Genomic DNA, 13884 nt, shown 5'->3' on the forward strand with positions numbered 1-13884 from the left:
TGCCTAGAGTCCCTGTATATAGAGGGACTCTACACATGCCGTGATTGCCGAAAAATAGGCTGACCGGATGTAGACGCGTTCTGCACATGCGTAGAACCCAGTTGAACCAATTGCGTTCCGGGTACAATGAAAAAAGAAAAAAATCATGCAGGGACAATTAAAGCCAGAGGGGGCAGTATTGCCAACGGACCCTTTGGTTTTGGAAGCGAAGAAGACCCATATCGCACAATAGCGTTTAAGCTAACGCCACTGACACAGAATTCGATCCAGAATATGTATAAACGTGTACTTTCCCATAAATCAACTTTAAAGGTCAGTTTTCTTATTCATATTATTCGCAACTTACAATTTTCAGCACTGTGATTACGGGGACAGAACGCCAATCTCTACTAAACCGTTAATTGAGCAACAATGTAATCTTTTATACGCGTTATTTTTTTCCAGATATGAACAGGAAACGAGCTCTTATTTCCGACACTTTTAAGGTGAAGAAAAGACGAACTGGTACCGAGAAGTTTGGAGTCAAAAGTGATGACCAAGGTGGGATGTCAGTGATTAGAAGCTGTGGTTTGTGATGTTGAACTAATCCCTTGTATTCATAAGGTCCTATCGACGTCAGGAGTAGCCTGGAATACCTCATGACGTTGTTCCCCAGAAAAGTCTTCAATGACACCTTGCCTCAAATTGTACTGAAGCACCAACTGTACAGCATTCACCAGGACAAGACTCTGGTGGACAAGGAAGTGGTGAGTGATTACATCTTCTGCTGCATGGCGACTAAATATAAGGAACAAAACAAAATGCCTGCAGAATAAACTGCGTGAGGATGGGGAGCTGCTCATGTTCCAGCTCGGCTTCGACATGGAGGCCTTTGGGCTGGTTTTCACTTCGGACTACAAGACCAAAGTGCTGGCGGGAGAGGAGGGCCGAGAGACCAGAGGGACCGTGGACAAGTTCTTGGAGAAGGCCCTGACGCCTTGCACGGATCTCAGCTTCAACAAGGACAAGATGCTCAGGGAGTTCCTCTTCACGGACACTGAAATCACGTACGTCAAAATACTTAATAACCATAAAATAAATGTGTTTCTACCAGCGCCTTCAATGACACCTGACAAACAAGGTTAAAAAGTCATTTCAGTTCAATTTAATATATTGGATTGACCTAAATATAGAAGCCCTCAGTCACAAACGCATCGTCTGTGTACTTTGTGGTTATAACTCGTACAGTAGATGGCACTGGAACTCAGCTTAACAGTTACCACAACAAACTTGCTATGTACGTTATGACTCTAATGGGAGGACGGTCTTACTCATTGTGCAAACCAAAAAAGAAACGGTACAACACTTAACAGGTCAACAATGACCTACCATTCTATATGGGTAACAATGCTAACAACAAACATGTAACTCAGGAGAGGGGGAAACACTTTTTCACACCACTGTATTTATGACACAAAACACTAACAAGGATGTTTTAGCAGTTTTTAAGTTGCAGCTAAATAAGTTACTCCAAAAGAATGAACCGATTCCATGACCTGTTACTTCAGCTTTCAAGTTTCGTCATGGAATGAAATGAGTGTGACCATTTTTCTGTGAGCAGTTTTAAAAGTTTTGAGTGGCTGCCGCGGGGGGGCACTTAAACATCAAACAACAACAACAGCGATCAACTCCGTGGATCGGGATATGCTGCTAAACGCCTGGAGGAATTGTCTTATCGCATTGATGTTGCCCGTGCTGCAGGTGGTGGCCACATATGAACACCTGTAAGATAGGAAATACAACTCGATGGTAAGTACAATACTTGTGACTTGACTGGAGTTTTCTATTGCTTTTCCTGAGTAAAATATTACATAATGAAATCGGTTCATTCTTTTGGAATAACTGTATGTTACCAAAAACCAAGGCAGTTTCTAGCCTTTATTATTATACTGTATTTTTTATGGCATGTCTAAATGAGCCTTATTCAGCCCCAATGTGTCTCCGCCATTCAGCCGTCATCGGGGACAAAAAAGCACTGTTGACTTGAGATGGCACAAAACAGTGTTGTTTTGTTTGTTGACACATTAAAAAATAAGCGTTAATGTAAAGTAACTCCCGCCTTCTTGATGAATGGGAGCATGTTGATGTGTTGTAATTTGGTTCGATCGAGTAACCTTACTCCCTCCACAAGAGACGTGATTATATTCCATTATTGCATGCTGCGGGGAACTATACAGAACAGGCATCGCTACTTCCGGTTTCGGTTCCTTCCGCAGCCTTTTTAGTCAGCAAATGTGGCTGATTTAACTTCAATCTGCCCTCTACAGTTGCTTGTTACTGTCATTTTTCCCCCTCACATTTTTTGAAACCAAAAAATGATATATGATGGTAAGTTGAGGAGAAATAGCACGTTGTTTTTGTCTGCGTACAGGCAGCTGGTGAAAGCCGGGGTCTTGACGGTGAGGGATGCAGGCAGTTGGTGGCTCTCTATCCCCAACTCTGGCAAATTCACCAAGTACTTCATACAAGGTGGGTGTGGAGTCCAGAGTCTCTTAAGGACCCCCGTGCACCCAATCGCTTACCCACTTTTCCCCGCACGTCAGGTCGTAAAGCCGTTTTGGGCATGGTGAAGAAGTCCAGATACAATGAGGTGTTAAAGGCTGAGCTGGAGGGGCGGCGGACTCCCTCGCAAGTGAAATTCCACATCAAATACCACATCCATGATCTTGTTGGCGCCGAGCTGGTGGACAGGTAACGGGAAACGACACCCTCATGTTCTCTATTCTTTGCTGCTTACCTTGGACATATTCCATACGTGCATCGCATTCATTGACTATTTCTTTTTAACGCAGCATAACAACAACTTCAGGGACCTTGTTACGATTTGTTGACGTCTGAATGAAATCATATTGACATCCATCTGTGTTAAACGTCAAGGAAACAAACCCTGTGGGTTTATCAAATGAAAACGGTTTCAAACCTTGTCAGGTTTTGCATTTTTTAAATAAAAACAAACTTCACATTTGTGCTTTTTTTTTTTTTTTTTTTTTACACGATGCTCACCGCAAATTGCATAAAGTAAAAAAATTAGACATTTCACTGAAACAGCATCTCACAAAAGTTTTTATTACAGTATATCTTCTCAGGGGACCATACTATAAAGTAAACTTGGAGATACTTTAGAGTAGTCAGTGTAAAGCAGTGTTGGTTTACTATCCACTGAAGAGGACCATTATTGTCTGACAGCACGAGATAATTGTGTCTTGACTCCACTCCTGGGTCCTGTCCTACGATGCATGATTCTCCTTATCCTGGTTGAGTTTGAGGATTAAGTCCGGATATGCCGTACTACGAAGCTGGTTCACTTTTTAGCGCCGTAATAGTAAGAGTAATTCAGGCTTTAAAGGCAAGGACTGGGCTGCAAAACCCTTTCGATTGTCTCCATCATTTTCAAGAGGAAAATTGTACATCTTTGGCGGGAATGGCTTATAGCTTTTGGGGTCCTGTTGTACGAAGTGACATGTTGAAACTGTGCGCTTACATTGCCCATAAAAAGGACAGACAGTAGTTTCCTGACACATTCACCTGACACCACCCAAGTTGCAGGTCAAAAAAAGTGAACGGAGATGGACAACTACACCAATTAAATAAAAGTACTGTAGTAGTTCATACTGTATGTAGTGTGTTGTTAATGATGTGGCAAACTTGCTCATGTAGTCCGTGGTTTTCTGCCAGTCTTCCTTCCTGCATTTAGCAGCTACAGTATCTTCATTGTTCTTCCTGAAGTAAGCTGCTGTGCTGTGCAGCCGGTAGATTGTTCATTTATCACGGGCGTATTCAGTCATTTGGGGGCCCAAGTTAAAAGCCAGTTATTGGGGCCCTCCACATTCTTTTTTTTTTACTTATTTTTTTTAATGTATGTAATTTAGGCCACTTTTTTCCTGCTTTTGAAATCAGTTACAATTATCTGTCAGTTAGTTACCGTACATAGCATGTTTACATACTCCCCCAAAAATGATTTGAAATATTGTTTATCATCAAAATTCTCCTATTTCCTGAACTCCATAAAGTATTTAAAATCCTCCTGGGGATAACTGTCACCTCATAAGTCAATCATCTCAAAGCTCTTACTGTAATTGATGGTCGAAACACTTATGAAAGATTACGCATTTTGATGTAGTTTTCAGAACATGAATTTAAGACTACAGTATAGCAGTAGTATGTACTTTATGAATTATGAGACGTTTGGGGTGGGGGCTCAGGCAATTCCCTGTGTTCGCCTAATGGTAGGTCCGCCCCTGCTGTTTACGGAATGGGCTCATGACACGACTAGAAAAGCCTGACTTGACTGGTCAACACCGGATGCACATTAATTTATTGTTGCACTTGTATAAGCAGGTGAAGCGTTTCTGGTTAAGACTCAATACTGTATATGTGCTTGATATGAAAGCGTTGCAGATAAACGAAGGTAAACCACCAGGAAGTAAAAGCAGCTTACGGGTAAGTACTTGTAGCATATATGCAAGTCATGCTACTTATCACCAGCTGCATGCTATCCGGTTTGCCCAGAACACAACAAACTTTAAAAGAACCTTTGCCATTTATGCTCACTGGACAGTTAAAGTGGCAGTCTCAGAGGATTGTTTGCAGTGGAGTAGAACATTGTTTCGTACTTGTTCACCTTTTTGGGTCAGTCAACACAATTATAAAGCAACATTATATAGCTTTTTGTATTGATCTCATTCGAAAGTACAGGTGTTAGTTTGCTAGGTATTAAGAGCACTGCAAAAGAGCTGAAACACCACACAACCAGGGTCGATTTTACTGACTTTATTGGCTTTTTCAAAAAAAAAAAAAAAAAAGTGACAATAGCTTTGTATCCATAAAACTACAAGTCACCACATTGGCTTGAATTAAAGCACAGCTTGATGTCTGAATAAAAAAAAAAAAAAAAAAAAGATGAGCATGTTCTTACCCCTTGTATTTTAGTAGTTCAAATACATTTTGTAAAGAGGCAAACAAAAAAATATATAAATGTAGCAATTCTAATTTGGAACTTTTCAGTATATGTTGCACATACATGCTATATCAGCATAATTACACAAAGATAGGCTTGTATGGAGGTTAAGGTAGCGTAAAAGCATATTCATAGTGTTAGTTCAACAATACAGTGAGAAGTGGAAGAGACGAAGAGAATCAATCACATGATTATAACAAAAAACAGAGTACACTGTATACTACACCATAACTGACAGTATCTTTGTTACTAACAGGCACAGATGCTTCGCCAGTAGTGATGCGATTTTTAAAAAAATGTGCTGCGCAAAAAAAAGGTTGCTGATAAATGCCCAAGGAGCATCAAAGGTGCTCTTGTTCCCCGCCACCAAACAGTTCAAACACTAAAAATGTGGGGGTGATGGGGAAGAAATGCTTTACGGTAGAATTAAAAAGGTCCAGTTGGGATGCTGGATGGTTTGGAGTGTTGAACGACTAATAATAGCACTCTTGGTGTCTGCAGACCTACACTTTGATTTGACATGAAAAAAATGACGTAGAATGTAATCGACAAACAGCAGCGTTCCTAAAACAATCTTTTTTTTGCAGTATGTATTTGGCAACAAGACGTCCACAAATAGAACCCAGACTGTAAACAAAGAGAACTCCATTGTTTTACCAAAAAAAGGCCTCATGAATTGCAATTTTTCAGAGTTGTCTTGACAGCACTCCAACTCAATCCTCTCAGTCTCACCGTTTATTCAATGTTGTACAGGAATAGCTGCTAGCTACATCTATGGGAAGCAACGTACTTTGTTATTGTGTTTGTATACTGGCGTGTTTCTCCTGTGCCTTTTCGCCACGCCCGTCGTCCCTCGCGGCTCTTAGAGGAGGCTGCACTTCTTCCCCTTCTTCTTTACTGGCGGGGGGCACAGAACGGCGCGGATGGCCTCGTCGAAAACAGTTTTAAGGCCGCGCTGAGTCAGAGCTGAGCACTCCAGGTACTTGACGGAACCTGAAGGGGCGGGATAAGAGTTGTCGGGTCAGGTTTTTTGGAGGAGACCCGAGGAGTGGAAGTAAAGGGTGCTTACTGATCTCTTTGGCCATGGCCAGGCCTTGTGGGTAGGTGATGGGTGTGAGTTTCTTCTCCTTCAGCTTCTCGATGGTGTCTTTGTCATCTCTCAGATCCAACTTGGTGCCCACCAGGATGATGGGAGTGTTGGGACAATGGTGTCTCACTTCAGGGTACCACTGCACGAGCCAAAACAATTGCCATACAACAATGTTAGCCGTATTTCCCTTAATTGGTGGCCTTTACTCTAATAGACGCCGTTCCCTGACTATTCAAAAATGGCACACTAATAGATGACAAGAATAATAGGGGGCATCTCTCAGTGGCTGTAACTACCTCAAATATGACTGCCACCACCATGTTTTGGAGGAGACGTCTTTACCACCCCCCAGCCAGCAGGGCAGAAATGACATTTGGAAAGCTGAAGTTTATGGTAAATTCTGACATTGACCTGGAAAATATTACTGATTAAAGACTGACAAGAAACGAGCGAGGAAAGTTTAGCAAGGAGTTAGAACGTTTTTATGAGTTATTTCATGCTGGATTTAAAGCTAGCAACAAGTGTCCGAAAAAAAGAAAATGACCAGCGCCGGGGCGGATCAAGAATAATATGTAGTTGTTAAACATTTCATTAAGATACTTCTATTTATAATACTACACCACACCCCTCAAAGAGGACTGGTAGCCTCTGCAATTGAGTGAAGCCGGCTGATGGAGAACTATAGGCGAGGGAACACGAAGGTGCTAATAGAGCAATAGTGTCAACTAGTGGTGTTTTATACATACTGATGGAATTATGAAATCCTTGTGATTAGGGTCGGATTATATCGGCCTGCAACTAAAATCATACAAGTCGTCAATTCCAGACTCTGCCCTGGGACGTCTATCTAGCAGTGGCTGGATGGAGCCCACGTGATCACAACAACAGTGTGTGCTACCGTGTGAAGCATGCAGTAGGAGTGATGTCAGCCGTGTCGATTTTTTCGTCAAAGTCTGAAGACGTTTTCCATGGTGGCACAGAACTGGAAGGATAAAACTAGACCCCACATGCTTAAAGCAAATGGGTCTGTTTTTCTCATACCTGCTGTTGCTGATTATTGATACTTCATTCATCTCCAAGAGAAATGTTCTTTTCTGTTTGAGTAATATCACTTGATCAAACCTTTTCTCACCTTCCACACTACAAAATAAGCAATAAACGTTTGTGTGATTTGTGCTGACATCAGATTGATATCCGTATCGGACGATATTGGGATTATTACGCTATTGCACTTATAAAAGCAGTTTGTGTTTTCATGTGTACTACAAATGACCCTGTGTTGTTATTTATGCTTCCATGTGATTCCTTTCATATGACGTCCCATATGTAAACAACATTGGGGGGTCTCTAGTGGTACTCCTTCTGCCCTAATTGTTGCTTATGTTAAAGTCATTCCCGTTTCGCCGTTAAGTTCCATTTCCGGTTCTACGGTTATCATCGCACGTCACCTCCTTGCCATAAATGGAACTCTTGTGAGGAGGCGTCACAAAAAGCCAAAGAATTGTAATGCTAGTCGTAGGAAACAGTTGAATGCTAGCAAAATGAATAAGATGCTATAAGCTAACGTGCACTATGTAGGACTGTACCATCAGTAGCGCATCATGCACATGAACTCACCTTGGCACGGACGTTTTCAAAGGAGGCCGGACTCACGAGCGAAAAGCAGATGAGAAACACATCCTGGTGCAGAAGAAACAAAACAATCAGAGCCTTGAAAGAGAAGCTGACTGTCATGTAATTTTCTTTTGTGTCATACCGTCTGAGGGTAGGAAAGTGGGCGGAGTCTGTCATAGTCTTCCTGTCCTGCCGTATCCCAAAGGCCCAGGTTGACGGGCTTGCCGTCCACCATGACATTGGCCGAGTAGTTGTCGAAGCTGAGAAGGTGCATGGACAAAATGGAATTCATTGGGAAGTGGTTTCAAAAAAGTCAAATATGACACCCGGGCGTCACCAAACCAATGATAATGTTTGAAAAAGAAGCTGGCTGATCCAGATTCCCACCTGCAGCAACTCATGGACAACCATAACACATAAAATTCACACACAATCAGTAAAGTGACGTATTTCTAGAAATATACACAATTACACCACCATTACATTGTACAATATTATTCAACCCATTATTACGTATTATATATTTTAATAATTACACAATACAGTATTTTCTCTGTCAAATAAAAAGTGTGTATCTGGAATATTTATTTTTAAAGCCTGAAACAGGAAGATCAATTATTTCTTCTTTTCCAGCTAAAAATGTAAAAAATGTGCATACATTTATTAAACAACATGTATGTATGAAAATCTTCTCTTCTGTATTAAAAAAAACTCACAAAATGTGGTGGTACCTGCTTTTTTAACATTTAAAATATACGTATACTGAAATATAGGAAATAACAGCAGTGGCGTTAAAAGGAATTTCCATGCTTGAACCTTGCACGCTAAAGTTTAAAATATTAATTGCGGTGAATATTAAAAGTGGTGAAAAGGAATGAAAGCAAAGCATTGGTTTCGTCGACAGGTTTCTGCATAGATACTTAAACTATTCCGTCACTCAGCTAGCTATTTGTTAATTGTTAGGAAATTATTACAATTTCAGACATTTCAAGAACTTTTCAAAGCTAAAAAATAAATAAATAAATAAATGCAACAACGAAGAAGAATCTCACCCTGCAGGAACTTTACAAATCTACTTCTCTGACTTGCTGTGACGTGTTTCTAACCTGTTTTGCAAAGAACCTGATTTCCATCTCAACACGCCACCTTTGGGGCGCTGGAGGACAGCAGTACATATTCATGAGGGATTAAAAATAATGGCAAGGAATACTCACACTGTGGGGATGTACTCTCCAGGAAAGGCATTGGTGGTATAGCTGATGAGCAGGCAGGTCTTACCCACAGCTCTATAGGGGAGAGGGAGAGGAACGACATTAACCTTTGACACTAGTTAAAAGGGCACACTTAATCCATGTATTTTATTCATTCATTCATTCTTGTGGTTATCTGCACTGTAGGGGAAAAAAATCAATTAATTCATTGAGGGTGCACCTAATGTTGTGGCTGCTGACTGGATACAACTGCATTGTTTTGGTGGACAAATAATGAAATATCTGCTAGAAATATGACAAAATATCTGTATCATGATATTTTACCTTCCAGTAGTAGTTATTAGTAAAAATATATGCACATTTAAGCAAATGTTATGTATTTCATGGTTTCCCCTAGGATTTTTTGAAGGTGTGGTGGTGGGCTGCATTGGGGCGGACTGCCGCCGCTGTGTTGTGCCACTGCTGCGTCACTGTGGCAGCAAATTTGGTTTTAAATATTTACATTTACTGTCAGTAATAATGTCAACATTAAGGTTGTTTTCACAGGCTTGAAGAAATGCATTATTTAACTTGAAACACCTTTCTCTTCGTTTTTCTTCCTCTCCTTATCTCCTTAGCATGTAGCAGAAACCCTGTATTTTTTTTGCCTAAATTAAACATTTTCAAGCATAAAAATGGGTAAAAGTCAGGTCTGTAACAATTAACCTCAATAAACATGAGATGACTGTATTGGTTTTTTACTGTTTACAGATCTAGCCACTGTAAACCTTCACTGTTCCTACTCGGTGGGTCGAATCACCATATTTACATGCCATCCAGGATGTGGTAGAGAAGAAAACTCAAACAGGCCCATGGCGGACTGGAGCAGTGAAGTTAAACTTTAACCGTTCCTCCTCAGTGAGTCCAATCACCATATTTACATGCCATCCAGGATGTGGTAGAGAAGAAAACTCAAACAGGCCCATGGCGGACTGGAGCAGTGAAGTTAAACTTTAACCGTTCCTCCTCAGTGAGTCCAATCACCGTTTTTACATGCCATCCAGGATGTGGTAGACGAGAAGAAAAGTCAAACAGCAGCCCCATGGCGGACTGGAGCAGTGAAATTGAAATGAAAGACGCGCCAGCAGTTAAAAGTGTGGATTCACTTTGGCTTTTATAGTGGGACAAACCTGGATTTTGTCGCACGATAATACGACACACGACAAACGTACACACGAGCCATAACAAATTAAGACCTCTCCAAACAGCTGAGGTTGTTGCTTTTAATTAAATTCAATGGTACGAAACATGACAGCAGTATTAAGTTAAACACCATCCTCATATTGTATATGATTTGGAGGGTGGATTTTTCTATTCAATTGGTAAATATTTATTTTTATGCTCCTACTTAATAGATTTGATCTACTAGGAAGATATGAGATGTTGTGTTTTTTGAATAAGTTTAAAATAATGTCATTGTCTGCCAACACAGCCTTTCCATCCAGCATGGAACACATGAAAGTAAGAAAGCGAACAACATATTCTATATTTAAAAAGAGCCCTTTTATGCAAAATGTACTTCTCATGATGTTCTAACAGTAATATGCGACCCTAGAGCCTGTTTACGAGCACCAAACATGCAAAACGTCGATCATCTCCCCCATTTGTTTGCTCCACTTGGGAGAGAAGAGGAGTTCAAACGCTCACTTTTGAAGTTCTGGGATGTTATGACATCATAAAGGAAAAACCATCTTCCTCATGGGTATGATAGCGCTTCTGACCCGCCCCCGCGCTTCTGACCCTGTGTGTCCTCCTGTCCCACTCCTTCATGTTGTGTTGTTGTATATGACATTCATTATGTTGGACAAGACAGTAATCTTTTGTTTATCGCGGTTAATTGGTTCCAGATCGGACCATGATAAGTGAATTTTCCTTCTTTATATATTTAATGTTTTCATAGAGCATAGAAAACCCGTTTACAACCTTCTAAATAACATTATTAAAGCCCTGGACATGAGAGAACGCTCATATAGTCACCTTTACACTCATAATACCCAATTATAGTAGATATAATTAGAGAAAATAAAGCCATTTAAGACATAAATACACCTTGTGTGTTGCTTGTGTGTGTGTTGCTATAAATGTATTCCGGACATGTGGTCAGGAAGTGAAGTTGGGGTTCAGAGTTGAGTTTTAGCTGGGAACAGAAGCCCTTGTTATTATGATTATTTTGTTATTATCATTGTGCCTGCAGACCTGCAATAAAAGCCTGTTGTTCTGGCAATAAAGTCTGGCGCAGCGATGGAATATTTTAGTATTATTACGGACATTTTTTAAAATTAGACTAATCGGAAAAAACATTTTTGCTTGGTTAAAGAGCAATTCTAAATACACCAGGGAAAATAGAACATTTCACTAAATAATAACCAATTAATTTAATTTTTTGGTTCAACAGTTTTCTTAAATTCATGTGCATATAAAGAAACCGTATTTTTTGGGCCTGATGCACACATGATGGTGCTTTATTCATTCATCCATTCCAGACGTAACTATTTGCTGGAAAAGGAGAGACATAATAACAGTAAGGTACATTAACCTTAATCTCACTGATTGCGCTACGTTAAGTTCACCTTGTCTCTGATCTTCCGCTCCATTCGGGAGGAGATGATGCAACATATAAGATGTGCTGTTGTGGTTTCTAAGTGCTGCGTTACAATGGATACACATCACGGTGTTCAACTTGCTATTTAGCCATGTTTTCTGTCTTTTTTACATTTTGTTTTCGTTCTCTTTCACGGCCTTGTTGCTTTTCTTGCCTCTAATCTTCCCGCACCTTCAAACATCCGCTTCCTTCATCATCCTCTGCATATGTGACGTAAGCGTAACAAATCCTCAATTATTTTTTGTAATCATGGTACTGGAATTATTCAAGGAATCGTTGCACCCCTATTGCATATCCCAATTTCAATGCATCTTCTGACTGTGTTATACTTTAGTTTGGGGTGTCTGCAAGATTTTTCGTTCTGGAAAAAATGCCTCGTGGCCACTAGGCCTGGGACAATAATTAATTAATCACACAATAAATTAAAATTAATTTGATAATTTTGCCGTCCTCGACACATTTATTGCCTTGTACTTGCGTGTCTGTTTTCCTCGTCTCCCGCCTCCCAACGGGCAGGAAGAGAGCTCACTCTACGTTGGTTTCAGCACCTTGGCGCATTTGTTCCATAGAACAACGGAGTAAGCCCTTTTGTCAGTATACAGTCTTCTTTGTCTTAGTAGGTGGAGGCGGGGCCGGTAGCATACACCCAGAGCGCAGAAGAGCATATCGTCCTAGAAATTACATTAGTAGATTGCAATATGTTGTCATATTTTGAATATCTTTTCATTGTACTTTTCTTAAAAGAAATCTCATCTCGTAGACCCAATCTCGTGCATCGTCTTGTGACACCCCTATTGTTAATATATTTGTGAAAAAGCATAATAGAGCGAAGCTGCGAAAATTCGAAACGCGCTGTGGCGAACGACAACTGTATGATATGTACGTGAAAAGTGGTTAAAGTGCACATAAATAGCACTTCTTGGAGCCACGCGCTCTGAGATAGAGCGTGGACAAACATAGCTCATTAGCATTACAGCTACATGCACACAAAACTGTGTGTTCCCAGTTGAACTTACTCAATTCACTTTTAAACTGTTTAAATTCCAGCATCAAGGCTAGATTTTGTACAACACTATTGTGGGATCCCTAAGACTAATGGTGGCGCTATGGGACCTTTAAATTATCTGTTGATTCGAACAACTGTTGCTTATTTGTAATATTTATTATACTACTATTAACAGTTTTTATGTACATGGCCAATGTATCGTGAAGGTGGGGTCCAGCGCCATGCCTACTGTACATTTTAGGTCGGGAAAGCAACATGTGTACACGTCCGTGTGTCAAAATCAAGGTGAATGAAGACAGATCCACGCATGACTTCGCTGCTGTGGCATCCACCACACCCAGTACAAGAGGCTACGAGCCTTTGCAACCTCACACCTAATTACAAACCTCCCTTTCTGACTTCCTCCTCGCCGAATAAGCAAGCAAGTTTCCCACAAAAGCTTGACTAACAAAAAAAGGTGCAATATACGGCAGCCGGAAAGGTTTAAAGGTCTAAAACAGATAATAAGCGTTGTCATACTAGCACAAGGAGGAGGAACGAAACTTAAAGGAACCCATTTGAAAATGAAACTTATGTATAACAGGCCGAGTCGACAGTCTTTGTAAAGCTAAATGTTACTTTTTAATCTGAGCAATACAGTTAAGCTAACTCTGGGGAAACATAAAAGAGGTAAATGTTTATTGTTTGCACGTACGTCAACGTGACCACACGGCCACTAAAAGTAAAAGTAATGTTAGTAAGCACTATTTAGACAAAACTCGACTCACCCGTCCCCGACAACGACACACTTTATGGCCTGCATTGCGAAGCACTTGATGGAGGAATGCTAAGTTAGCCGAGGGCGCTAGCTAACGTTAGCTCAAAAGTCTCTTCCCTTTGTCCGCTATTGCTCGCCGCAAGAATGTCCAAAAAAGCGTCTCTGGGGTGGCCGTCGATGTCGCAAAGGAGCTCCAAAGATGTGAAACGCGTTGTCGGCAACTTGCGGAAACTTATCGAGCACTTTTACACAACTTTATCCGGAATATTCCCTCGTTACATTCCCATGCTTTCGAACGGGAAGCTAATGAAGCAAAACAGCGGCCACCACCCCTGAGGAAAAAAAAAAAGTTAGCTACCGCCACCAGATGGTACTTCCGGTTTAGTGGAGTAACCTTTGACGAGCTTTAAATTTGGACAACTTTCACACTGGTGTTTACTAAACAAATTATTTCCAAAATGAAATATACAGGTGATGTAGTCATTTGAATAACATGTTTATTTGTTGGAGTATTGAAAATGTCGGACTGCTTAATGTGTGACACAATACGGAAATGGCGTCATATATTT

At 40.6% G+C, this 13884-nt stretch overlaps 2 protein-coding genes across 2 annotated transcripts; one reads left to right on the forward strand and one right to left on the reverse strand.

Moving 5' to 3' along the window:
* Nucleotides 1-149: 149 nt before the first annotated feature.
* On the forward strand, nt 150-2999 carry LOC129171107 (serine/threonine-protein kinase 19-like). The gene is made up of 7 exons (XM_054759475.1): nt 150-312; nt 445-540; nt 604-746; nt 811-1046; nt 2411-2508; nt 2583-2730; nt 2832-2999. Exons 2-7 carry the CDS (start codon nt 447-449, stop codon nt 2875-2877), a joined length of 765 nt encoding a protein of 254 aa, XP_054615450.1. The 5' UTR covers nt 150-312; nt 445-446; the 3' UTR covers nt 2878-2999.
* A 1795-nt stretch (nt 3000-4794) lies between these two features.
* On the reverse strand, nt 4795-13664 carry LOC129171109 (ras-related C3 botulinum toxin substrate 1-like). The gene is made up of 6 exons (XM_054759477.1): nt 13326-13664; nt 8915-8986; nt 7843-7960; nt 7704-7766; nt 6066-6225; nt 4795-5989 (listed from the first exon to the last, which is right to left on the reverse strand). The coding sequence occupies exons 1-6, from the start codon at nt 13358-13360 to the stop codon at nt 5859-5861; spliced, it is 579 nt and encodes a 192-aa protein (XP_054615452.1). The 5' UTR covers nt 13361-13664; the 3' UTR covers nt 4795-5858.
* Nucleotides 13665-13884: the final 220 nt, after the last annotated feature.

Source organism: Dunckerocampus dactyliophorus, chromosome 18 (genome assembly GCF_027744805.1).
Source record: "Dunckerocampus dactyliophorus isolate RoL2022-P2 chromosome 18, RoL_Ddac_1.1, whole genome shotgun sequence".
Lineage (NCBI taxonomy): Eukaryota > Metazoa > Chordata > Actinopteri > Syngnathiformes > Syngnathidae > Dunckerocampus > Dunckerocampus dactyliophorus.